At 37.3% G+C, this 24,837-nt stretch overlaps 7 protein-coding genes across 19 annotated transcripts; 4 read left to right on the forward strand and 3 right to left on the reverse strand.

The window, feature by feature from the left end:
- The first annotated feature begins 1,923 nt into the window (after positions 1–1,923).
- Positions 1,924–5,178, forward strand: LOC119984747 (GTP-binding protein YPTM2). Its single transcript, XM_038828835.1, has 8 exons — positions 1,924–2,152; positions 3,048–3,120; positions 3,354–3,401; positions 3,491–3,538; positions 4,058–4,129; positions 4,320–4,475; positions 4,583–4,686; positions 4,840–5,178. Exons 1-8 carry the CDS (start codon positions 2,139–2,141, stop codon positions 4,934–4,936), a joined length of 612 nt encoding a protein of 203 aa, XP_038684763.1. The 5' UTR covers positions 1,924–2,138; the 3' UTR covers positions 4,937–5,178.
- A 270-nt stretch (positions 5,179–5,448) lies between these two features.
- On the reverse strand, positions 5,449–7,262 carry LOC119983296. The gene is made up of 5 exons (XM_038826957.1): positions 6,886–7,262; positions 6,352–6,566; positions 6,059–6,264; positions 5,849–5,971; positions 5,449–5,679 (listed from the first exon to the last, which is right to left on the reverse strand). Exons 3-5 carry the CDS (start codon positions 6,122–6,124, stop codon positions 5,554–5,556), a joined length of 315 nt encoding a protein of 104 aa, XP_038682885.1. The 5' UTR covers positions 6,125–6,264; positions 6,352–6,566; positions 6,886–7,262; the 3' UTR covers positions 5,449–5,553.
- On the reverse strand, positions 6,193–7,797 carry LOC119983491 (probable transcription factor At5g61620). Its single transcript, XM_038827157.1, has 5 exons — positions 7,730–7,797; positions 7,227–7,309; positions 6,886–7,158; positions 6,352–6,566; positions 6,193–6,264 (listed from the first exon to the last, which is right to left on the reverse strand). The coding sequence occupies exons 1-5, from the start codon at positions 7,795–7,797 to the stop codon at positions 6,193–6,195; spliced, it is 711 nt and encodes a 236-aa protein (XP_038683085.1).
- Positions 7,798–8,845: 1,048 nt separating this feature from the next.
- Positions 8,846–12,376, forward strand: LOC119983660 (polycomb group protein EMBRYONIC FLOWER 2-like). Of its 12 annotated transcripts, none has more exons than XR_005464683.1 (7): positions 8,856–9,172; positions 9,305–9,417; positions 9,858–9,917; positions 10,109–10,187; positions 10,657–10,712; positions 11,612–11,685; positions 11,812–12,376. XR_005464683.1 is itself a non-coding variant. In XM_038827354.1 (3 exons), the coding sequence occupies exons 1-3, from the start codon at positions 9,274–9,276 to the stop codon at positions 10,130–10,132; spliced, it is 228 nt and encodes a 75-aa protein (XP_038683282.1). In that variant the 5' UTR covers positions 8,852–9,273; the 3' UTR covers positions 10,133–10,650. The 12 variants fall into 12 exon arrangements, 1 of the variants encoding a protein (XP_038683282.1); XR_005464684.1 differs by having other exon boundaries at positions 8,856–9,155; XR_005464686.1 differs by having other exon boundaries at positions 8,847–9,417; positions 9,858–9,905.
- A 2,294-nt stretch (positions 12,377–14,670) lies between these two features.
- LOC119983492 (zinc finger CCCH domain-containing protein 54-like) lies at positions 14,671–15,426 on the forward strand. Its single transcript, XM_038827158.1, has one exon. It carries the CDS (start codon positions 14,671–14,673, stop codon positions 15,424–15,426), a length of 756 nt encoding a protein of 251 aa, XP_038683086.1.
- A 3,252-nt stretch (positions 15,427–18,678) lies between these two features.
- On the reverse strand, positions 18,679–19,546 carry LOC119984670 (oleosin 1-like). 2 transcript variants are annotated; one of them, XM_038828738.1, is made up of 3 exons: positions 19,165–19,546; positions 18,920–19,059; positions 18,679–18,859 (listed from the first exon to the last, which is right to left on the reverse strand). In XM_038828738.1, the coding sequence occupies exons 1-2, from the start codon at positions 19,452–19,454 to the stop codon at positions 18,921–18,923; spliced, it is 429 nt and encodes a 142-aa protein (XP_038684666.1). In that variant the 5' UTR covers positions 19,455–19,546; the 3' UTR covers positions 18,679–18,859; position 18,920. The 2 variants fall into 2 exon arrangements, with proteins under 2 accessions (XP_038684666.1, XP_038684664.1); XM_038828736.1 differs by having other exon boundaries at positions 18,679–19,059.
- Positions 19,547–22,557: 3,011 nt separating this feature from the next.
- LOC119984843 (ethylene-responsive transcription factor ERF105-like) lies at positions 22,558–23,933 on the forward strand. The gene has a single exon (XM_038828972.1). It carries the CDS (start codon positions 22,930–22,932, stop codon positions 23,662–23,664), a length of 735 nt encoding a protein of 244 aa, XP_038684900.1. The 5' UTR covers positions 22,558–22,929; the 3' UTR covers positions 23,665–23,933.
- The last annotated feature ends 904 nt before the right edge of the window (positions 23,934–24,837 follow it).

The following is a 24,837-nucleotide window of genomic DNA, read 5'->3' on the forward strand; positions in this document are numbered from 1 at the left end:
CAAACCCACATCTCAAACTTCTTTTTGCCTGGATGTAATACTCTGGGTGGTATGTGTGATGTGTTGTTTATATACTGTCTGATATGTGTATATATGTTTATCAAAAAAAGAAGTTTGAGATGTGGGTTTGTTTGTAAACAAATCCCACATCGGATGTGTGTGTGTGTTTCATTCAATATATAAGCTTCTATATCCACATACCTTTTTGCCTGGATGTAATACTGTGGGTGGTATGTGTGATGTGTTGTTTATATACTGTCTGATATGTGTATATATGTTTATCAAAAAAAGAAGTTTGAGATGTGGGTTTGTCTGTAAACAAATCCCACATCGGATGTGTGTGTGTGTTTCATTCAATATATAAGCTTCTATATCCACATACCTTTTTGCCTGGATGTAATACTGTGGGTGGTATGTGTGATGTGTTGTTTATATACTGTCTGATATGTGTATATATGTTTATCAAAAAAAGAAGTTTGAGATGTGGGTTTGTCTGTAAACAAATCTCACATCGGATGTGTGTGTGTGTTTCATTCAATATATAAGCTTCTATATCCACATACCTTTTTGCCTGGATGTAATACTGTGGGTGGTATGTATGATGTGTTGTTTATATACTGTCTGATATGTGTATATATGTTTATCAAAAAAAGAAGTTTGAGATGTGGGTTTGTCTGTAAACAATCTCACATCGGATGTGTGTGTGTGTTTCATTCAATATATAAGCTTCTATATCCACATACCTTTTTGCCTGGATGTAATACTGTGGGTGGTATGTGTGATGTGTTGTTTATATACTGTCTGATATGTGTATATATGTTTATCAAAAAAAGAAGTTTGAGATGTGGGTTTGTCTGTAAACAAATCTCACATCGGATGTGTGTGTGTGTTTCATTCAATATATAAGCTTCTATATCCACATACCTTTTTGCCTGGATGTAATACTCTGGGTGGTATGTATGATGTGTTGTTTATATACTGTCTGATATGTGTATATATGTTTATCAAAAAAAGAAGTTTGAGATGTGGGTTTGTCTGTAAACAAATCCCACATCGGATGTGTGTGTGTGTTTCATTCAATATATAAGCTTCTATATCCACATACCTTTTTGCCTGGATGTAATACTGTGGGTGGTATGTGTGATGTGTTGTTTATATACTGTCTGATATGTGTATATATGTTTATCAAAAAAAGAAGTTTGAGATGTGGGTTTGTCTGTAAACAAATCTCACATCGGATGTGTGTGTGTTTCATTCAATATATAAGCTTCTATATCCACATACCTTTTTGCCTGGATGTAATACTCTGGGTGGTATGTATGATGTGTTGTTTATATACTGTCTGATATGTGTATATATGTTTATCAAAAAAAGAAGTTTGAGATGTGAGTTTGTCTGTAAACAAATCCCACATCGGATGTGTGTGTGTTTCATTCAATATAGTATGTATGATGTGTTGTTTATATACTGTCTGATATGTGTATATATGTTTATCAAAAAAAGAAGTTTGAGATGTGAGTTTGTCTGTAAACAAATCCCACATCGGATGTGTGTGTGTTTCATTCAATATATAAGCTTCTATATCCACATACCTTTTTGCCTGGATGTAATACTCTAGGTGGTATGTGTGATGTGTTGTTTATATACTGTCTTATATGTGTATATATGTTTATCAAAAAAAGAAGTTTGAGATGTGGGTTTGTTTGTAAACAAATCCCACATCGGATGTGTGTGTGTTTCATTCAATATATAAGCTTCTATATCCACATACCTTTTTGCCTGGATGTAATACTCTGGGTGGTATGTGTGATGTGTTGTTTATATACTGTCTGATATGTGTATATATGTTTATCAAAAAAAAAAATTAAATGATTGGAATGCTAAAAAGCTTACACGCATGAACAATCGAGTAAAGTACTTGACTTGAACTTTAGCTTTTACTAACAATAAACCCGAATGTTTCGGTTGCGTCAGACTTTGATAGTCATCGTTGTTCTCGATTCGATCAGTTTTCATTTTCTCCTTTTTTGTTCATCTACTGCTCTCTTTCTCTCTCGCACCGATCTTCACCTATCACCGGCCAGAATCCGGTCCAATATCTTGCCGGACCGGTCCGATCCCGTTAATCTCTTCCAGTCATGAATCCTGAATAGTAAGCGCCAGACCCCTCACCTCGCTTTGAATCTTTTTCTTTTACTATATGTGACTTGTACTGTCATCTTTGTTAATGAAATCGTATGGTTTACAATTGAAGATATTGTTTCGTTTTCTGTGATTAATTCGGCGATCTTGTTTTGATCTGTGGCGAAGATTTTTGTTATGATTTTTACGTCATAATTTTTTTATGAGATTGTGTTTGGGGTCTTTATTCGGTGGATAAGACAATGAAATGTTTAGATCTGTTACGATTTCTTGCCAAGGAAAGGTGTCTGTTTTCATTTAGGCATAATTTGGTATTTGACGCTGTGTTCCTTTTTGGGTATTGAACCTACTTGGTTGTATTTGGAATTTTGTTGTCGGTGGGATTGGATCAGAATATCAGATTACATTGCTGAGTATGTGATTTTGATAGGTGACGTTAGCTACTAATGCTTGTTGCAGATTCATTGATTCGAGAGGAAACAGTCATAACAAATTTTGAGTTAAGCGAGTATGTCTTTGAATTTGGATCCTGGAAAGTAGGGTTGCGTTTTTGCGCAGCGGAAGCGTGGTGGGCTCATAACCCACAGGTCTGAGGATCGAAACCTCACTCCGATACCACTTGTCATGGGCCCATACACCTACACTAAAAGGACCTATTGGTGGAGGGAGATGATACCCTGCTTCACTAGGCCACATCTAAGCGATGTGGGATGTGTGACATGACATAATCTTGAATTTCTTTTAATATAAAAAAAAATTATATCGAAGTAAATCTTATTTGAATCGGAACTTCCTTTGTAGTTATACTACACGGTTAACATTTCCTTTTGTGGTATTATGTTTTGGCAAGTCATCTTGTGAAGTACAGTAAATTCTTTATAATTTTGTATGGTCACGTTCTGCAGTGATTATCTTTTCAAGCTTTTGCTGATTGGAGACTCTGGAGTAGGCAAATCCTGTCTTCTTTTGAGATTTGCTGTAAGCTTATTTTCATTCTTATTCCTTTAGTTTTTCCCTCTTTTTCTTTGTTCACAGGTTCATTTCCTAAAACCAGACTCTTCATATATTATGTGGGGTAAAGTCTGCATATGTCATGCTTGTCCCCGACTATTAGTAGCACACTGTGAATGTTGGTCGTGTAGTTGATGCTTTCAGGGAGCTCATCTAGCAACTTAGCGAACTGACTATTTTTTTCCTTTTCTTTGATGCAGGATGATTCCTACCTGGATAGTTACATCAGTACAATTGGAGTGGACTTTGTAAATATCTTTAAGCATTTGACATACAGTTGAGTTTTGTTTGGATTTCAATACGTGACTTGACATTATATCATTTTCACTTCCTGTAGAAAATTCGCACTGTGGAGCAAGATGGGAAGACCATTAAACTTCAAATTGTGAGATATATTTATTCACTTTCTTTTTTTCCCATCTCTTTTTTGTGGAATACTTATGGTGTCTGAACTACTCAGCTACTTTCTGACCACCATAACTGATTGCCAGATATTCAATTGTTGACAGCTGACAGATATGAATGATTTATGTGTGTATATATATATAAACACAAATGTACAATAATTCCCACATCTCTGAGTAAGCCTGTGTGTATGTTAAGGTTGAGCTCAAGAAGAAGTGTCTGTATATACCTACATAGGCATTCATGCTTGTACATATGAATCTTTGCTGTTGTCCTGGTGCAGTTTAAAATGCTGGTTGGATGATTCATCATGTTTGCTTGTATTTGTTGGTCAATCTGCATTCAAGTTGCCTCTGTTTTTAAGTTATTTGTATGTTGAAATCAGTCATGATTATTGAACGACGACACTGTCATAGTGTCAAGTAAGGAATATGATTATTTTTAGTAGTTATTGATAGTTCTCTTTTCTTTTCCCGTTTACAATCTTTTGGACATGTAGTGGGACACGGCAGGACAAGAACGGTTCAGGACAATCACTAGCAGCTACTATCGAGGTGCACATGGCATTATTGTAAGTTACTATCAATTGTATTACTGCAAGGCTTTTTTTTATTTTATATCTGTTTTGGCTGGAAAGAAAGACAATACAAGGAGAAAAGTTGGGGTATTTTTTTGGGTAGTTGTGGGTTGGGTAGGTGCTCACAATTGCTTTCATGGTTGGTTTCATTCCGAGATTGTGTCGGGTTGTTCATATTTTGCAGATAGTCTATGATGTGACAGACCAAGAGAGCTTCAACAACGTCAAGCAATGGTTGAATGAAATAGACCGTTATGCTAGTGAGAATGTGAATAAGCTTCTGGTTGGGAACAAGTCTGATCTCACTGCTAACAAAGTTGTTTCCTATGAAACAGCCAAGGTACAACCATTCTGCACCCTCGTCTATTGGTTGTTATATTTTTGTTGGCTAATTACTGAGTACTCAAGTAGGATTATTATTACCTACCATATTTTGGGTTTCAATAGGCATTTGCAGATGAAATTGGCATTCCATTTATGGAGACGAGTGCCAAAAATGCCACAAATGTGGAGCAGGCATTCATGGCCATGGCTGCTGACATTAAGAACAGGTATATCATACTTTTTTCAGCACCTATCAAATACATACATGTGTGGACTATGGGCTATGGGTACTCCAAGAAAGCCCATGTTGTATTTGTATCTGATGATATGTGCAGCTTTTTGATTTGAGGTTTTAGTAAGCTTGTTGCCACTCTCTGCAGGATGGCTAGCCAACCAGCGATGAACAATGCAAGGCCACCAACAGTGCAGATACGAGGACAGCCTGTTAATCAGAATTCCGGTTGCTGCTCTTCTTAGTTGACTGTCCAAACTCTAATCTCTCATTCAAGAAGAGCGAACAGTGCATTCTCAATTCATTTTGCATCCTAGAGGACAAGTAGATTATGTTCACTCTCCTGAACAATGTAATGATTCTGGTTGGCATTTGCCTTGCAGCTATACTGAATTTAATTCTTTTAGTTGATGTTATTTGTTCAATTTCCTGTACAAATGACGTCTTAGTTGATAGTAGTATATTCTTACTCGTGTTTTGGCTATTATTTTATTTCGTGTTGTGTGATCCTATCCGAAAGTTTCAAATATTATTGAGATTGACGTACATATGAAATTGTGGGTCTCACATGTGTGCTTCCATCAATCTTAGCATTTGTGTAGTTGCGGACCTGCAAATTTTCATTTTCTCCCATCAATAACCTTATAGTTTTGGGTTTCAAACCTTGAGAAATCCAAACTAATTCCTTCTCATAGCCTTTGAATACCGAACTTTTCGCGTGATTGCACCAAGAAAAATATTTGCAAGAGGTTTGCACTAGTATTTGAATATCTGTAACTTATCAAAAAAGGGCAATTGTTCAAAATTTAACAATTGTGTCAAAATAGAAACGAACTGATTTGATGAAAAGCTAGAAACTCAACTATGTACTGTATCTATTAACAATTGGGTCTATCCTGGAATGATTCATTATCTGGTGCACAAATGGTGAAGCTGCAGGCATGATTTTAGTACCAAAAGAGCTTTGGCCTCTTCCAGAGATAGCTTGCTGTCAGAAAAAGAAGGCCAATTCTGGTTCAGTGTAAAAATAATGGGAAACAGTAAGCTAAGCAGTTTCAAATTCCATTTGATCAATCTAAGACAGTTTCCTTAAACCACAAGAATGAACCAAGACTCTACTTGTTGCAATCTGAGAGGAAATTTAAATAGGTTGTTACCAGGATGTCTGAAGTGCTGTAATAGTACTTCCAATTAACTGCTGGAGAAGCAGGACTGATTACTGGTGGTTGATCCAAACAGAGGTTCGGAAACCGGTTCATAATCTGAGCTGCAGTAATAGCCTGGAAGATATAACAGTACCAAAACATGACTAATGGAATTCAATTTTATAAGAATTGTAACACAAGTAAAAATGATTTATTACCCACATTTGCTTGGGTCTCCGCAGCATGATTCGACAGCAAAACTGAAGAGTTCCTAGCCTGCATGACCATAAGGACAGGGACCACATTCACAACTATGTTTTCTCAAGTTTTTAAGTGTTGATTTGGAAACTACATTATCAACTTGCCTTTGATAAAGGTTTTACAGTTTTGACTGGAGGCAGATTTGGTGTTGCTTTGGAAGCAGAGGCCTGCACATATATGAGAAATGAATAAATTTGTGTATTCCTTCATGTTTATGTAATGTATGCATGTTTGAGAGAAAACAAGAGACGTACTTCTGGTTCTGAAAGAGGCAGGTCAAAGACACTTGATCTGCGTTTCTTCCGATCGGTGGAAGCATGTCTGATGAAGTATTTCTGTGCATGGCTTGCAACCTGTGTTGGGGTTCTGCTTATCACAAACTTCTTTGAAATTCCTCTCCAGTCCCCTTTCCCAAGCCTCTTCAAACCAGCTAGAAATGTTCTGTGTTCCTCTTCTGACCATGGTTTCCCTGATAAGTAACAAAAATTTTGATAAAAAAAACACACAAAGATTTTGATGAGTAATAATGCTTATTCTTCAAGAATAACCCATAATAAAATACATAAATACAGATCAAGCTATACTTTCATCTGATGATTTTTAAACTCTAAAGTGAACATGTATGGTATCAATGAACTGTTCAAAAAATTGATCAGATGAATCACTGCTGACAAAAACATGTTTGAGTGTGAAGCATGTATTAGATTAAAGATCTCATGAACATTATTAAAACATCATCATAGTCATATATATATATATATATATATATAATAAATCTATATATATACCCTTCTTTCTTTCGTGGGCAGCTTTGCCTCTCCTGGAATGAGCAACAGGACCATCGGAGAGATACCCAGCCTCAACGAAATGATCAGCACTATCATCCTCCTGATCTAACGCCTGCAGATTGCCCAAGCTAAGGCTCTTCTGTATCGGCTGTTGTTCTTGTGGTTCCGGCGACGACGCAATATTCACGCCAAACAGCCTCACACACGATCCAGTCCCCTTCCCATTCCCATTCTCATTCGCATCGCATGTTCTCGTGTTTTGCCCCACAAATCCTGATCGCTTCTTTCGCCATCACGAAACAAACACTCTTTCTTTCCCTCCTCTCTCTCTGTATTTATACTTTTTCCCCCAATTTGAGTTTGGGAGATCTGTCCCTCCTTTGAATCCCGTTTCTTCCCTTTTCGAATCAGAAAGTTTCCGATTCTATTTACATTGCAAATATTTTGACAGATTATCTTCTGTCCTTTTCAAGTAAAAAAGTTTCCAATTCATTGGTTTATTTAGGGCCTTACCTCTTATTCTGAGTCTACATTGACTATAATTAGCTGGATAGAGATGAGGTTAATCTCTTGTGATTTTTTATTTTGATCTTGTCTAATATGAACACCTCTATAATCCAAAATCAAACAAATATATATTGATATCTTGGTTACTTGGCTGCAAAGAAAAGGGTAACTCCAACGTGTTCTTTTTTTTTTTTACCATTTTTAGGACACTCAAGATAAATAGAAATCAACTCTTGATGAATTATACGTAATACAAGTTCAAAAGTAGATAAGATTTTTTTTAATCAGAAAGCAAATAAGAGTTAAAACATTCTTTAAGTGGTAGCAATTAGCATACAATTCACTAAAAAGTATGGCAATGCGATGTTTCAAAATTGGATCCCCATTTGGCCATACAATATACATGCATTAGTATCTAAGTTTAGGGCACGCCATAGTTTTTTATGAGTTATTTACTTTTTTTACATATGGAGAAAAATCCTAAGATGCTCATTAAAAATATTAGATCCAACGGTGATTAGTGCAAATTCTCAAGGTATTTTTTAGAGTTTAGGGTTTGAGGTGTAGAGTCTTAAGATTGAGGTACTTTATATCTAATAGATTTTCATAGAGTGCTATTGTTTTATGCTGAGAATAATACTAGTGAATTAAGCCTTATATAATAAAAACTAACTCTTAATTAATTATATGTAAATACAAATTAAAACCAAATGAAACAAAGTTTGTAATCGATTGAAATTAGCAAAAAAATTCACGCAAAATGTATGCCACGTTTCGATATTAGATCACCACTTTGTCGACGGGTGTCAGTAACTAGGTTTAGAATATGTCGTCATCGTCTTTATAAACGCTTTACCTTTCTTCTATTTATTCACATCGAGAAAACCCTAAGATGCATAAAGTGTTCTATCCAACTTCGATCAACACAAAATTATTGAGGTACCTTTTTATATATATATTTTCTTGTAATTGTTGAAAGTTTCTATCTCAGTTATGTATTGACAATCGATTTATTTTACCATTTTCGGCGTGATCACTATTTTATTTTATTTGTAATTGTTGTTTAACCGTTGGATGCCAATGATTTCTTTGAACATAATCTTGGTTGAAATAATTGATTTTTTTTTTCTTTCATACAATAATTTCAACATGTTTTGCCAATTTATTAGTGGATTATAGTATATCCATTTCCCATATAGCTTATTAATGATTGAAAGTTGATATGAAGCATCCATGCAATGGTCCTAAATTGCAAATCCAGTGTTTGTCTCTGGAAATTTTGAAGAAAGTCGGTTAGTTAACTCTCTAGATTCTGATATTTTTTTTAAATTTTTTTTGTTTAACAAATATTAAGCGGATTACTCAGATCTAGATTTGATTGTATATTAAGTTCAAAGATCAGCTGTTGAAAGGGTGAATATTTCTTCAATTAATTGAAGATTATATCATTTAATGTATTTATTTATCGGGCTTCAAACGGTCATGTCAAAAAAGCGTAAAAAAATACGCGCAATTGTAGGGTTCCCGGGTTTCCTTGCACGGTATTCTCCCTCTCGCGCTACATCCAAAACACATATATGCAATTGCTCGCTCAATAAGGATTTTAAACACCAGAAACTCGAGTCGGCCAAACAGTGATCGGTGAGAGAGAGAGAGACGACCGATTCTAGGGTTAATATTGTTGCAGTGTAGAAAGCCATATGAGCGAATCGTGTAAAACAAGATACGCCGGGGAGTCCGTTGGTGGCTCGTGAAACCTCCTCGTTTGTCTTCTTTGATAGTATCGCTTCTTTTTTCTTGCTAATTTTGTGTTATCATAAGTAGTTGTTTCTTGTGATTTTGGTTTTCCCGTTTATTTATGTTTTGGATTGGAATTAAAGCATGACTCAGTGTTTACTGATGTGCCGTGAAGAATCTCGGCTGCATTTATCTGAAGAAGAGGTGATTGCGGCAGAAGAGAGTCTCTCGATTTATTGCAAACCTGTGGAACTATATAACATTCTTCAACGATCGGCTGTCAAAAACGTAATGTTTTTAATTGTCTATTGTATGTATGTGTTTAGGTGTAGAGGCTGTAAGTAGATACAAAAACTGGTTCTCCAACTACCAGGTGTTTCACACTCTGCATTGAGTTGGAAAAGATTTTGGAGTGTCAAACAGTTGTTGATGTTGAATATTCCGACTCTTTGCATCAGTATAACATTGTATGATTCATTAGACACTCGGCTCACATCTACCTCTATATATGTATATGTATGTATACACTTATTAAGACACTAGGCTCGCATTAATGTGTCAAGACAAGTGTATTTTTGTGTTCTCTGATTAATGTCCTGTTCCTAACTGACCATTCATTTTTTCTGATGTAGCCTTTTGTTTCTTCAAAGATGTTTTTGGCATTAATTTGGTGAATAGTCAGGACATTTGTATGTCTTAATAACTAAATTCTCATGATTCACTCATAGGTATTGTCCACTATGGACCCCTCATCTCTAATGGTTTCGATCCAAAAGGTACCTCAGCAGGTGAATCCAAATCCTCCAAATACAGTACATAATCATGTACCATGGTGAATTATGAGTAAAATGGATAAGCTCCTGAGATCAATTTAATCTCTTCAGCAGGGCTTTGCTTGGGAAAAAAAAGTTGGGTTCTGAATTATAGTTGCTGCATTCATATGATGAAATTGGTTTTTATATTCTATAGTATGCTGCAGTTCTCGATGATTTTGTGGATGTGACCAAAGATGAGAAGCAAATGATGCATATGTGGAACTCTTTTGTGAGGAAGCAGCGGTATTCTTCTTTTTCACTGGTTTTGATTTTCTTTTTCTGTTGCTTATGAACTTCTCTTTCTGGTGCTTTTTGCTGAGAATTGTGAAATCACATGCCAAAATAAGCATTCTGAATGAGGAATACTCTGTGGGAACTTCAACTTATTGGCACAGATCAATTCATAAGCTCAACTAACCATTTGGAGTTGAAAAGTTGAATCCTCCTGTTATTGAGCTACATCTAGAGCCAGCCTCTGTGTTATACTTCTCTGCATTGTCATTGGTCTCTTTGACCTTCCTCTTGTTGTGACAAAATGCCTCTTGGCCTTGGCTATCGGTACTTACATTTGGAATGCATATCTAAATGGTCTCATATTCTATCATTGTTATATCCGTCATCTGTTTCATCCTTTTTTGTAATTGATTATATGAATTATCATGTTGTGGTTGTCAATTTCCTTGTGTATCTCTACATAACTTGTTGATTGTAGGGTGCTGGCAGATGGTCATATTCCTTGGGCTTGTGAGGCATTTTCAAGATTGCAAGGTCGTAACCTTGTCCAAGCCCCAGCTGTGGTTTGGTGGCTTATATTTTTTTCACATTCTGAATGGTCCCTTTTCATTTCCACCTTTTAAATTTTTTGTCACTGATACAGAGGTCTGCCTGCTTTTGTGCACATTGTAGCTGATTGTGTTTTGAATCCAGATGCATGTATTTTTTATTTATTTTTGCCATGGCATGATATTATTTTATCTGAATTCTTAGATGGGTCAAAATCTTGAAATTGACTATTTTGTGCATCAATTGAATTTTTTCATCATTGAGTTTACCATGAACAGAGTTGAGTACTATAATTTATGTAGTTTGCATACACATGGCTATTACATGTTGACCGATGACCTAGTAGCCTAAACTTTTGGAGAATATCGTAGTAACAGCATAAAAAGCATTTATTGCATCTCAAGTTCTCAGTAATATATATTTATAAGTAGGCTCTCTTTTTATCAAAAACGTTAAGAACCTAGGGGTCTATTGGAGTTTACTGAGTGCTTTTGTTGCATTGTTCAGAAATGTGCGGTCCCTGTTTTTAGTCTGATTTGCCATTCAAAGTTGAATGTGTTATATTACAAACTTAGATGGAGGGAATGCCATGCTTTGTGAATAGCCAACACTTTCAAGGTAAACTTAGATTACAATATTCCCTCATTGAAAACATCGAACCTTGCGAAGATTAAAGTATTAGCACCAAGGTGTTCTTTATTTTCTTTGATGCTCAAATCACACCTTGAAGCTTGTTTTGTCTACCTGTTATGTCACCGACTGATCTTATATTTGGATGACTAACCTGATGTTTCCATGCTGCTTACAAATATATCCTCAACAAACATCTTCAAGGAGCCTTACTTTTTATTTGAACAATGCTAATGAAATTTGTGCTAATGCAGATGGATATGAAACCAAAGCTTGATTTGTAGATGTACAGTGTCGACATATAATTGATAGCCATTAGCCATTGAAGGTCTGGTCATCTTAACCCAAAAATTCCTCCTGTGTGATGCTACTCTGATAAAACTTAGATCTGTTGTGCTTTGTTTTTGGTTGTATTTTACAGATTCACATGAAATTTGGCTTATGGGCTTGGCAGGTGTTGGCAGATCGTTTATGATCATACTATGAAATCACGGTCTCCTTGATGCACGCTCTTATGGACAACTGTTAGATTATTCTTGGATGGTACCAAAATCAAGAGTTGAATTCAACTACAGGGTAGAGGATAATTTTCCTTCCCTTCTCGTATAAATATGGGCTTGAGTTGATGAAGTGCATTGGGTTAGCAGGCATGAAGGCCTACAACTCTTTTTTCTGTTCTTTGGAAAGTTGCGATATGCATCCAAAATTTTCAGATATGACAATTGCTTTGGACCAACTCCAAAATGAATATGTTTTCTCTTGGTCCATCTTTATAAAATAGGTTGACCATAGATGTTGCATTCATGTTTATATTCATTTGGAGAACAGATTCAATTTCAAATTCATTTCTTTTTATCTTTTATTCTTTTGAAGATGCACATCCTTCTGTTATGGAATGGTTACAATGGTATGCTTTTTAAGAGGCTCAATTATGTGCAGAGGCCTCAATTCTGTAATATTTACAAAACTCTTTCTCATGTTTTAGTGAGGATCTGCATAAAGTTGCATTGGAAGATAAAGAAAGTTCAGTTGTTTATTTTCATTGCATTGCATTGCATTTTAGTGACGTGCTGTGGGCAGGTAAATTCAGAAGCTTTTGATTTTTGGTTTTACTGTCGCGTGTTTCTTTTTTTGGACAACTCTACGTTTAAGTCTCTCTTTGAAGTAAGCAATCACTTTGGATCTTAAATTTTTAAAGCCTTTGGCTCTCCCAAGAATTCCATTTACATTTTTTAATAGCTCAAGTGAACGATTTATGGCATCTAAAATAGGAAGAAAAGTTTGGTGTGGGGGAGCCACTTATTCTTGGGTAAGATTTTTTTAAGTTTAAGTCTCGTATGCTAAATTGCCCTTGCATGTTGTTTGTTATTGTGAGAACTGCGAACATTGCCATGCAAGGAAGAATCCATTCTTTTGACAATTAGCGAGCTAAGAGGCCTGGAAGAACTTTTATTGTTCGAGTTTTGCTGCTTTTATGGTTTGAGTTGCTGTTTTTCCCCATATGCAAGTATTATGTAGTTGTGACAACATAGTTATATTCGAGCGAGGGTGTTGGTCGAGGATACATTGATGCGATTAGCGGATTAAGTACTTGTGGGGTAGTTCACACAAAAAAAAGAAGGGTACTTGTTGGGGTAGTGCATCTAGAACTGTAGGAAATCATTGTCTTGTGTATATTGAAAGTCGGAACTAAATGGGGTCAAGGCCATGATTGGGCCTCAAACAGAACAATTTGCTTGCTCGTGTACTTTTGGGCCCTAGAAACCATAACTCAGTACAACAAGTGTCTCTCGGATAGCCTAGGTCTGGCATCACTAGATGGATCCGATCATACTAGTCGTGGCACAGTGATAGGCAGCTCGGCTCAGCCCTCTCACATCTCTATTCAAGTACTGAGGTGCTTTTGTGCCATAAAAAAAAAAGAAAAAAAAAAAAGGAGGTACTGAGGCGCTAGTTTAAGATCGAAGCCGATTCAACTACAAACAAAAGCAAGTAGCACGAGATTTTATTTATTTTTTTTTGTCATGGTCTATTTTGGCTTTAAAAAGGTTAAAGAGCAGTTTGTTCATTTGGTTTGTCGTCTTGTTAACAAACTATCATAGAAACGCTCGACACCTCTCCATAAACAGGGAAGGGGAAGCGAGCAAACAAGTGATCATGCACGAGCCGAGTCCATGACTCTCAACACGCGTTGGAGAGATTCTCAACCAAATTTTGTCATCATGCAAGCGCGCTAACACGTGTGCCTGGCCATGCAAATTTGGCATATTTTCCTTGCATCCTATGCCGATCTAAAGGTGCCAGTTTCTTCACCGCAAACGTCCGTCAAGAAGGTTACCGAGCACAGTTGTTACTGTCTTAGCTTCATGAGGTCACTTGAGTGGTTCAAGTTCTTTTCTTCTTCCTTTTTTTTTTCCCAATTTTAAAGGAAAATAAGCCAGCTAAAAGAAGTACTGAGATCTGACGGCTACTATTAGTCCATTGGACAATCAGTAGCCGCCTAGCATTATTTAGTTTAGTTAATGCTCTGATTAATTAACTTCATACCCAAACACAATTAATAGATTAAATAACAAAAATGAAGCTACTGTAGTAAACAAAAGTGGTATCTTAATATGTAAATGATCCCAAATATTGACGTGGTCGAATTAGTAAATCCAACCTTTATCCCTTAAATTGGTATTTGCTAATCGCTATAGATGAGCTTCAAGATATGGTGAAGGAGACAAATGGCAAATAGAGTAAAAGTGATCTCTCATAGCCAACCAACAGCTGGACGACTGAAGTGACTAATGGCAAAGAAGAGAAGCCATGCAAAGACATCCTCACTCCCTCAGCTAAGATTGTACCCTCCAGGAGACGTCCGTTACCGTTAGATGAAGGATCTTGTGCTAATTAAGTAACTCATCATGGTTAACTACTTAACTCAAAACAACTTCAATTGCTCTATAAATTTTGTTTCCCCTTCGGCCCCTCTATCAGTCGATGAGTGCATGCTTCCTCTATGACCCTCAATCTCTTCCACGGTTCATATGGGCCGCATTTTTTTTTTTTTATTCTTTCTCTTCATAACTAATTAAATCCTTCACTGAAAATCCGAATTATAGGCAGCATGGAGAGATTGAAGCCCAACTCTGCGTTTCCCATCTCCAAATTTGTCCCCTACAATCCCTCTCCTTTGTTCTTCGGTCAAATTATTCTTTCCGTCCATAAATCCATCTGTAAGTAATTCATTGTATGAGATTGGGTTTAACTGATCAGTATTCGAAACTCTAGAGGTTTTTTTTTTTGTTTTTTTGCACAACTTTCAAAAATGTTGAGAGGAATCCATGCCAGTTTTTACGACTTGCCAGAAAATCAATTTTCAAACCCAACCGTCAATTCCCCCCAAAACGACAGCGTTAGTGATGCCATTTACAGCTCCGATGAATTCCGCATGTACGCATACAAGATCAAGAGGTGCACCGGGACCCGCAGCCACGACTGGACCGAATGTCCTTTCGCCCACCGCGGGGAGAAGGCCCAGCGACGGGACCCGCGCAAGGTCTACTACATGGCCATCGCGTGCCCTGCCTTCCGCGAAGGCTCGTGTCACAGGGGGGACACGTGCGAGTTCGCACACGGCGTGTTCGAGTACTGGCTCCACCCGGCAAGGTATCGCACGCGCGCTTGCAATGCGAATCGTCTTTGTCAACGCAAAGTCTGTTTTTTCGCTCACACTGCTGAGCAGCTCCGGCCCGAGACCAAATACAAGTGTCATTTCACTTACCGGCCCCGAATGAACCTGAACATCGGGGACCCAGAAGGTTCGGGGATGCGATCTGTGGGTGTAGATGGCGCCAGTACTTCATCGCCTGGACCAGTGTCGCCAATGAGGGTGTTGAGGAAGGAGGAATGTTTGGAAGAGAAGGTCACAGACTTTTTGAGGAGTTTGAGTGGGCTGAAGATTAGGGATGATGATGGAATGGAGAACCCAAATGGTGGGATTAAGGGGCCGGAATCGGATTTGCAAAAGCCAAATATCGATTGGATTTCAGAGTTGGTGAAAGAAATGGATCGATCGCAGTGAAGATAATCAGCAATAGATTCTGCAACATTTTAAAAACTGGGGTACTGTTTGTATGTACAAATTGCATTGATGAATGTAATAATAATGTAAGCCGTGTGTTTCGTGTATTTAAATAATCAATAAAATCATATAATTTCATAATGTTCCATGCATGTTGTAGCTGCACTAATGATTTTCCATGTCATGATCATTTACAAATCTTTGCAGTTTCGAAATTTATGATATCGTGTACACGGTGATTTTCTACAAGCTCGTAAGCATATTACTTAAAGGACTCGCGAGCAGAATAACTGTAGGTGGCCGGGTAGGAGGATTGTTGTGTCTGTGGACGGGGTATCAAACAGACTATACAAAGAAGACGGGCAGTTATAGGACCCACCGCTTTTTATTCCCGCGCTGAAGGTTTATGTTCCCCTCTCTCTTTTATTTTCACAGCTCCCGGTCTTTTCCTTTTTTTGTGAGTAACAAGTTTTATCATAAAAAAAGAAAGATATAATAAGGGAGCTGATAGCCCATATCACCAAATGTCTTTCATCTCAATAAAATTGGTGGAATGCGTCCGACACAATACGGGCCCATGATTTTGCACAATGGGCCAAGTTATTGTGTGTGAGGGATAAATCCGCGTGTCTGTTATGAGAGCGTGGGACTCTCCTCAACATAGAAGGAAATAGAAGGAATTGTGCATGATTTATTCAGATTTATCCTGATAAAATCCTATGACCCACGGCCTACAAGAACCTGTCACGGTTCGACAGCCCAATTAAGTCTAGGCCCAACGGCACTCTAGCATGGGCCACGATACTCGGAGCACAATTCCTTCGATGTTGAGAAGGGTTGATGAATCCCTTAAACTTCTTGGACCTAATTAACCTTCAAACTCAAGTAAGCAAGGCTAATAATTTGTTGAGATGGAAATCTCTTTTGATATATTTCATAAGATGATTTGGAATGACTTACATTCTTCTATTTATCATTCCACGACCACTCCATGAAAAGGAAACTAGAATAATAATATATCATAATTATGGTAGACATAATCAACCATATTTATTGTTCCTAGAATTTAGTCTTTAAATAAGGACTCCCATAAAGAGGAAATCCCTTCCCATACGATGCTCAGTTATTGACTTTAGCCACTTTCATTGCCAATAATAACTCCTTCATGACCTCCGGTAATACCTCCCTTTATTGCACCAATAATCTCCTCATTATTGACTCCATTTATAACCAGATCATTGACTTTCACAGCTTCCTCAAGAGATGCGTTTTGCATGGGCCCAGTTGCATGGTGAGAGCTATCTCCAGATTCTTTGATACGTAAACGCCTAGCCCGATTATAAGCATTCTTAAGGTTACGCTTCTGGTCTTCATCAAGGGTCCCATGCTCCCACAGCAGACACGCGGATTTATCCCTCCATAACTAGTTATTTACTGATGGGTCCACTTTCTCCATTCTCCATTGCTCAAGTTCACCGAGCCCTACTGTTATGCTCTCCACCACTGGCTGAGGAATCCAGTGAGGAAACAACGAAGGATTTTTTTTATCGCAACCTTTACAATCTCCGAATCCCCTTCCAAAATAATCTGTTTCAGTCTTGCTTCATTGTTAAATCGAGCACCTAGCCGACACACCAACGCTTCTTTGATTATGGGGTCTGTAATATTTGTGGAGGGGAAAATACTTACAATATTTATATCGGTTATCTTGGCCGGTCAGAGAGCTAACTAAACTTTCTCACCTCGAGACCAATAATGACAAATGAGAAATTGGTCGGGTGGCCCTTTTTGACTAGAGAGAGTGTTTGAGGCTAAGAATTGAAAGAGTACTGACTGCTAGAGAAATATCAATTGTCCTTGGTATTTCTCCTTTTTCCTTCTCCATTGGACATTTTACTCTCTTCCTCATGTGTAACGCTTTATCCACCACCTCTCTGGATTAATAAAGGTGGTAAGTGATGAGACCTCCCCACTTTCTGCCTTAGCAACTAAAATCATGGATGGATGGTGGAGTGATAACTTATGAGTAATTAATGATAGTGGATGGTGATATAATCACCTCTTCAAATAATGATAGTGGGTGATGATGTAACCGTCTCACTATCTCTTTTGTAATTGCTATAATGGTAGTGGGTGGTGATGTAACCGTCTCACTATCTCTTCTGTAATTGCTACAAATAATGAGAGTGGGTGATGTAACCGTCTCATTATATCTTCTGTAATTGCTACAAGTAATGAGAGTTCTGTAATTGCTATAAATAATGAGAGCGGGTTATGATGTAACCATCTCACTATCTCTTTTGTAATTGCTATAAGTAATGAGAGCTGTAATTGCTTTAAGTAATGACACTATCTCTTTTATAGCAATCACTATCTCTTTTGTAATTGCTATAAGTAATGAGAGCTGTAATTGCTATAAGTAATGACACTATCTCTTCTGTAATTACTATAAGTAATGAGAGCTGTAATTGCTATAAGTAATGAGAGTGAGTGATGATGTAACCATCCTACTATCTCTTCTGTAATTAAATAATGATAGTGGTTTCTGTAATTGAATAATGTAATTGTTATAAGTAATGAGAGTGAGTGATCATGTAACCATCCCACTATCTCTTCTGCAATTAAATATCTCTTCTGTAATTAAATAATGATAGTGGTTTTTGTAATTGAATAATGTAATTGTTATAAGTAATGAGAGTGAGTGATCATGTAACCATCCCACTATCTCTTCTGTAATTAAATATCTCTTCTGTAATTAAATAATGATAGTGGTTTTTGTAATTGAATAATGATAGTGCGTGATATCCCACTATCTCTTCTGTAATTGCTATAAGTAGTAACCGTCTCCAAACAAGTGAGGTTAGTAGGCATTGGTGTAACATTTTATTCTCATTTCCAACTATGTTTTATTCTCATTTCCAATGATCTTATCAAAACATGTTTCCAATACATACAATTTTTTTTATGCCGAGTGCAATACATGGTTGCTCTATTATCATTGTAGGTTTTGGGGTTTTGATGAGAAGAAAGGGGATGGAGGTGAGGGTCGAAAAGATGAAGGGCTAGTGAGAAGAATGGTTTCTTTTCTTTTCTTCTACGAATTTCCAAATACTTCATTTTAGATATTAATTTTTAATTAAAAAGTACTACAAAGAAACCACAATGATAATGATCACCACACATTGTGCATAACATTATAGCAACCTAAAATCACATACGGTAAGATATACGGTGCTTTGTAGGAGGAGGAAGGATTCAAAAAGAACAAAAAAAGAGTTTATTACAAACTAATTAAGACAAACTTAGCATGTCCCGACACCAATTTAATTAGGGACACACATCTTAACACGAAAAACACAGAAAACTTTTAGAACCACTCTTCAGCAACAAACTTAATTTGTAATCGTAGCCATTCGATCATCTCCTCCGCAATCTAAACCGTCCCCTTAATTATATATGCTCTAGGCAGAGATTACATACATCACCATCCCATCTTAAGACTGCAGTGAACCAGCGATCTGCTGCTGCCCAAACTCCTGAGCCCTGTCCTTCATCTCCCTTGACTTCCCTGTCAGCTTCATCCTTGCTTGCTCCAGCTGCTCCGCTCCCAGTGGGCGCCTCCCAGTCACATACCTATACCCACCCAATTTCACATTAATTAATTAATTAATTTTTACTACCACCAAAACAAAATATTTATTAATTAATTTAAATATCTTGATCAAATTATTAATGTACCTGAAGATCCATGACAACACAGTGATTGCCGCCACACCGAACCCACCAGAAGCTAAGAAACCCGCGAGAATTAGAGAAACAGTGATTACGGCAGGAACAAGAACCGGACTGAATATCACCAGCACCGGGGTTGCCACGGTGAGTGCAATCACCGTACCAGTTAAAGTCAAACCGGAGAGGACTAGGAGGGACCCACCAGCTGTGACTGCGGTGGCCGCCTTCACAACCTGGCGGGACCCCGGTTCCTGCTGCATTGCCGGCCTTGGTAATTGTTGGTGAATTTCCGCCATTGATGAATTCAACGACTAATCGCGATCGAGTGAGTATCAAAATTTTATGGGATTAATGGAAGAAACCCCTGTGATTTCCTTTGCTGAGGGTTTTGGGGTGGAAGAAAGGCTTGTATAAATAGACCAGTGAAGAAGTTGAGGCATGTTTTCGTCGTGGCACGTGTTGATGGGGTGAGGGCCACGTGTTGAGGAGCTTCTCATGCAAGGGTTGCATGTAATGACGTGGCTTGGTTTTGAGACACGTCTGTTTTTTGTCGTATACGAGGTTGTCGAGGAAGAGTACCAAAGTTGGCGTTTGGAGAAAAATATTATGGACCGCGTGCGTGTATACGACAGCTTTTCCATATATTGTAAGCAATCATTTGACATTTTTTTGGTTATTGCTTCCTTCTTGTATCATATAATTTATATTATCAGCATGCGAACGAGTTGGAGACAAGTCAAGCAGGTTCTACCACTTCGAAAACTAAGGGAAAATTCAAGACACATGAACATTATCTTGAGGAAACATTTCAGCTGCAGAGATATATGGTTGCAACGGGGCAGAAGTTGATGGTAATTCTACCCAAGATTGCTTCTGAGACAATCATTGGGCCTTCTCTCATCTGAACTGAAAGTCCAGTAACTCAACTTTGGGGTAGTTTTAGTCACATTCCGAATTTTTCTAAAGACACTCCAATTTAAATTGACCATCTCTTGTAAAAATCAGTTGACAAGGTGTCCTTAAAAAAAAACGGAATGGGACTAAATCTACCCTTAACTTTGACACCTTTTCGGGCCAAGAAGTAAGCCCAACTCCATAACCAAGCCATTGTTTCTTTCTTTAGTGACATGGCCCACTATTCTCTCTTATTCTGTTGTGCTGCCCCGTTTGAAGTACACTGGGTCAATGGCCACTCGAGGCCACATAAGTATGAACATTCTTTACATATTTGACACGTATCACTTGTTATTTTAAAAACTAATTATTTAATTCTTATATCACTAGTTGGTTTTTGGGTACTCTCACTTCCCCACCTCCACGAGTTTATGTGTTTTAGTGAGGGAGACGATAATATTTCCTAAAATAAATACAAAATACCTTAACATTGGCTGTCAATCCATATATATCGACCTTTGTATCTCCAACACGTCAACTGTATTTCACCGCAACAATAATCAAGCTTTGCATAAATCTCTTAGATATTTGGATTGATCGCTTAATGCTCAGTAAATCATAGGGTGTCAACCTTACAAGTCAATATAACCTATTAACTCACGTTTATGTATGTACTTTGAAGGGAAAAAAACACATTTAAGTTTCTTATAAAGTCTTCGTCTTGCTTTTCCTTCCTGTCATTTCCCTGTAAATTCACAATCAGAACAAAATTACCAAGTTTATTTATACTCAAGAAAATATGTTCAATGTGCTAATTTTATGACCCACCATAAATTGATACTTTTCCAAATAAAAGCAACAGTCAAATTATCAATGATACTTTTCTCATTTGTGTGGACGCCTTTTTCCCCACAAAGATTCCTTGGAAAATTCTGGTAAGAAAACGAATTGAATAATTGTTTTCCACAACCCATTTCTTTCACTTGTGGAACACACGAGCAAAGACTATCATAAGTCTTCAGTCACGAACTTTGACGCAAAAAAAAAAAAAAAAACCAAAACACGTTTATTATCTTTCATTACTTAACAAGTAAGGATGATATTTATCTTCCTGATGATCAAGTTCGAATCTCCCTCCTCCATTTCAAAAAAGAAAAGAAAAAGTAAATGCATTTTTTTTTTAAAATTATTGGTGTTCAGTACTAACATTTATAGCAATCGTAGTATTTTGGGAGATGGATCACGAGTAGGCCCAGTTTGTTTTCCTTAAAGGCCAGGCCGGGAAGTACTTGCTGGGCTTGAAGCCCGTTAGCTTATTGGGCTATGCCATAAAAGCCCACTAAGCACTTCAGAAACCGAGTTTGTTGATAAGGAAAGATCAATGTTTGACTGTAAATTTGACTTGGGGTTGCTGACAAAAGGACAGCATGCGGTCCTACTCTTTCCAACATTCATGCACCACGTTTCGTAATTCTTATTTTATTTTATTATATATATGACTATGACTATGAATAATTACTATCCTATCATTTTTGAATCAGAAAATTCAAAAAATGGGGGGTCCACTAAACAAGTTGCATATCCACAACTAGTCTCTTTTTTTTCACAGTACTTTGCATTTAAGCAACGTGGTTTATGTGAGCGACCACTTGTCCTTTTTTTTCTTCCCTATTATTTTATGAGCCACCAACACTCGTCATTCCTTCCTCTTTGTTGTCTTTTTTCCCGAAAACCCAATCTAAAAACCTGTTAAGTCCATACAATTTGATATAGAGATTCACCAACTAATCATTATCACCCAAGTCATATATAATTTACTTCCTCAACAATACTTCCTCCATCCCAATTTATTTATCATCCTTTAAAAAATTACTCTCTCCGTCTTATTTTAATTGTCCTCTATTTTTTTTTGAGATGTCCTAAAATGCTTGCCTATTTCAATTAATTAAAACCAATTTCATCCATTTTTTCCATCTTACCCTAATTTACCCTTAAATTGAAAAGTTAATGGAGTGAATTCCCAAAGAGTCATTGACATTTTAATTGTCCTATATAAATAAGGATATAAATGTCAAATTAAAGAAGAGTAATACAATTTCTTAAACTGTGTGTAAAATTGAAGGAGACAATTAAAATGGGACGGATGGAGTAACTTTTAAGAGGACATCATTTAATATAATTCAATTATATAAAATAATCATGTTATTTTAAATTTATCTTTATTTATGATGATTTTTTTTTCCCTTGAGATAAGAGTAATTAAAGTGATAAGGATAATTTTAAAATATCAAAATAAAATTATTAATTAATGAAGAAAAATAACATTAATTTTGAGACAATCGAAAATAAAAAAAAAATGATTAAGAAAATGAAACGAGGGAAGTATAAAATAAACTTCTCTTCAGTGTCGTAGATAAGCGCAATACATTGAAAAGTCATGCCGTCAATATGGGGAAGCATACATTCAAGAGAGAGGGAGAGTAATTGTGTAGATCATGAGGTGCTTGATTTTTGTCGACGATGAGATGACATGTACAGCCGAAGTACCTTGGAAAGATGTATAGTCTTCTTCACAATGAGATGACATGTGTAGCCCCACTCATTCCCACTTGACAATTAAAAACATCAACAAAGAAGACCATAGGAAACAATTTTATGTAGCCAAACGATTCCTTCCAGTCTCCAACGCAGAACCTCACCTGAAACCTCCTTCCACTTTCCTCTTTTTATCTCCACAAAATTTAATCACATCCCCCTTCCCTTCTATTTATATGTCTTCACATCACTCTCTCTTTTTCCACTCAAACCTCCCCCCCTCCCTCTCCTACGTCTACCATTAGAAAGAACTGCAGAAGCTTCAATTTGGACAATTTCAATATGAACTGCAGTGAAAGTATGACTTCTCCGGATGAGGCTTCAACTTTGGAGCTTATTAGCCAACACCTTTTCACTGATTTTCATTCAATAGATAACTTCATCACCAACCTCGATCTCTACACCCCAAACAACACAGATCCAGAAATTTCATCCAATGGTACACCGAAATCATCGACTCTGAGCAACCGTCGTCCTGCGTTGAATGTCAAAGTGCCTCCTAAAGCACCAATTTTAGTAATTAATAATGATAACGTCAAACATGTGGATGATTCTGGTGAGAGGAAGCACTACAGAGGTGTGAGGAGGCGGCCGTGGGGCAAGTACGCCGCGGAGATACGCGATCCAAATCGGAAAGGGGCGCGCGTGTGGCTCGGGACATTCGATACCGACATTGAGGCTGCACAAGCTTATGATAGTGCCGCGTTTAGGTTGCGTGGAAGCAAAGCCATACTCAACTTCCCTCTCGAAGTTGCCAATTTGAAGGCGCAGCTGGAAGTGGAGGCTGAGGACGGCGTTTGCGGGAAGAGAAAAGCGGAGGAAACGGTGGTTGAGATGAACAAGGTTGTGAAGAGAGAGAAGGTTGTGTTGGAGGAAAAGGAGATTGAACCGGCTTTGACTTGTCAACCGTTAACACCGTCAAGTTGGACCGGGGTTTGGGATTGTGATGTGAAGGGAATATTTACTGTGCCGCCGTTGTCACCGCTGTCACCGTATCCTGGAGTTTTGGTTGCGTAAGAGAGTGACTTTGTCAACAACATTTGATTATTATTTCATTAAATTTAAAAAAGAAAGAAAGAAAAGAGGCGTACGGAAGGGAAGGTTCAATGGTTTGTTGAGTGTAATTAGGAAAATTAGTGAAGATTGTAGCAACCCGCTTCTGGTGAGGTGCTTTGGTTGATTTATGTTCTTTGTTTGTGTACATAATTCCATGAAATGTATTCTTATGTTCCACGACAACACTTGCCCCAATTTATCACAATAAAATAGAAGTTTGATCACAAAAACCGCCTCTCTCCTATTGATTGAATAGTCTGATGAAGTGTGTGGATCGCAATGACGTGGGCGGCTCACCACTAATGTTGTCACGAAAAGTCTACTAAATCTTCTCAGTTAGAGGTATGGAAAGTCATAACAAAACTGGGATAGTTTAGTTGGTTATCAATTTCGGTCAAAGGTGTATGTTTATAAAATTTTTATGGTTCGATCCTTGTTCGGTTTAGTAATGCGATTTGACCCAATTTATCTATCGACAAGTTTGTGCACACGATCTGTTTGACATGAGTTTACTTGATTGTCCAAAATAGACAAATCTAGTGGCAACAATTTTTTTTCCCCCTTTTTACATGTGTTAAAGTACCACACCGAAAAGATGTGAGAATTCCTTACATTTTATAAGAACAAACATTCCATTATTACACCAACAAAGTTTTTTCCTCATCCAAATAAGTTGGACTTTGACCCAATGAATTGGGCTTCGATATGAAATAATTGAGCTGAGGAGTAACTTGCCGTGCAAGTCCAATATATCAACAATTAGATTATTGATTACGCCCTAGCTACAAACACGAGTGATTCTCGATAATCAGTTCAACCAATTAACTAAAACCATCATGAAAGGTGGATGGGTATAGCCTAATAGGCAACACAGCACAGTCGGCCAAGCATTCCTCCAGGTTTATAACTAGATTCATAGCATAACATAACAACTGAGACCAAGTATTCCTCCAGGTTTATAACTAGATTCATAGCACAACATAACAACTGAGAATGGTGGTGAGGGGTTCCAATGTTTTTCAGGTCTACGATAACAAGATTCAAAACTCAATTAAAAAGATCTTCACATTTCGCTCAGCTTCTTCACTTCATTAACTGGTAAGATCACGCAGTATGGCGTATCTTACTAATTTA

This window comes from Tripterygium wilfordii, chromosome 18 (genome assembly GCF_013401445.1).
Source record: "Tripterygium wilfordii isolate XIE 37 chromosome 18, ASM1340144v1, whole genome shotgun sequence".
NCBI classification, from domain to species: domain Eukaryota; kingdom Viridiplantae; phylum Streptophyta; class Magnoliopsida; order Celastrales; family Celastraceae; genus Tripterygium; species Tripterygium wilfordii.

Bases quoted from the DNA above. Each gene is read 5' to 3' on its own strand.
- LOC119984747 (XM_038828835.1), top strand. The intron at 3,402-3,490 runs GTAAATATCTTT...CACTTCCTGTAG, and splicing joins GTACAATTGGAGTGGACTTT to AAAATTCGCACTGTGGAGCA. The intron at 4,476-4,582 runs GTACAACCATTC...GGGTTTCAATAG, and splicing joins TTTCCTATGAAACAGCCAAG to GCATTTGCAGATGAAATTGG.
- LOC119983296 (XM_038826957.1), bottom strand. From the start codon at position 6,124: ATGGTCATGCAGGCTAGGAACTCTTCAGTTTTGCTGTCGAATCATGCT. The intron at 5,972-6,058 runs GTGGGTAATAAA...TATATCTTCCAG, and splicing joins CTGCGGAGACCCAAGCAAAT to GCTATTACTGCAGCTCAGAT. The intron at 5,680-5,848 runs GTAACAACCTAT...TTTTTCTGACAG, and splicing joins ACAGCACTTCAGACATCCTG to CAAGCTATCTCTGGAAGAGG.
- LOC119983491 (XM_038827157.1), bottom strand. From the start codon at position 7,797: ATGTATATTGTATGGCCAAATGGGGATCCAATTTTGAAACATCGCATT. The intron at 7,159-7,226 runs GTATAAATACAG...AGAAGCGATCAG, and splicing joins AACTCAAATTGGGGGAAAAA to GATTTGTGGGGCAAAACACG. The intron at 6,567-6,885 runs GTATATATATAG...GTTACTTATCAG, and splicing joins TGCCCACGAAAGAAAGAAGG to GGAAACCATGGTCAGAAGAG.
- LOC119983660 (XM_038827354.1), top strand. From the start codon at position 9,274: ATGACTCAGTGTTTACTGATGTGCCGTGAAGAATCTCGGCTGCATTTA. The intron at 9,418-9,857 runs GTAATGTTTTTA...ATTCACTCATAG, and splicing joins AACGATCGGCTGTCAAAAAC to GTATTGTCCACTATGGACCC. The intron at 9,918-10,108 runs GTGAATCCAAAT...AGTATGCTGCAG, and splicing joins TCCAAAAGGTACCTCAGCAG to TTCTCGATGATTTTGTGGAT.
- LOC119983492 (XM_038827158.1), top strand. From the start codon at position 14,671: ATGTTGAGAGGAATCCATGCCAGTTTTTACGACTTGCCAGAAAATCAA.
- LOC119984670 (XM_038828738.1), bottom strand. From the start codon at position 19,454: ATGGCGGAAATTCACCAACAATTACCAAGGCCGGCAATGCAGCAGGAA. The intron at 19,060-19,164 runs GTACATTAATAA...GGGTGGGTATAG, and splicing joins GTGTTGTCATGGATCTTCAG to GTATGTGACTGGGAGGCGCC.
- LOC119984843 (XM_038828972.1), top strand. From the start codon at position 22,930: ATGAACTGCAGTGAAAGTATGACTTCTCCGGATGAGGCTTCAACTTTG.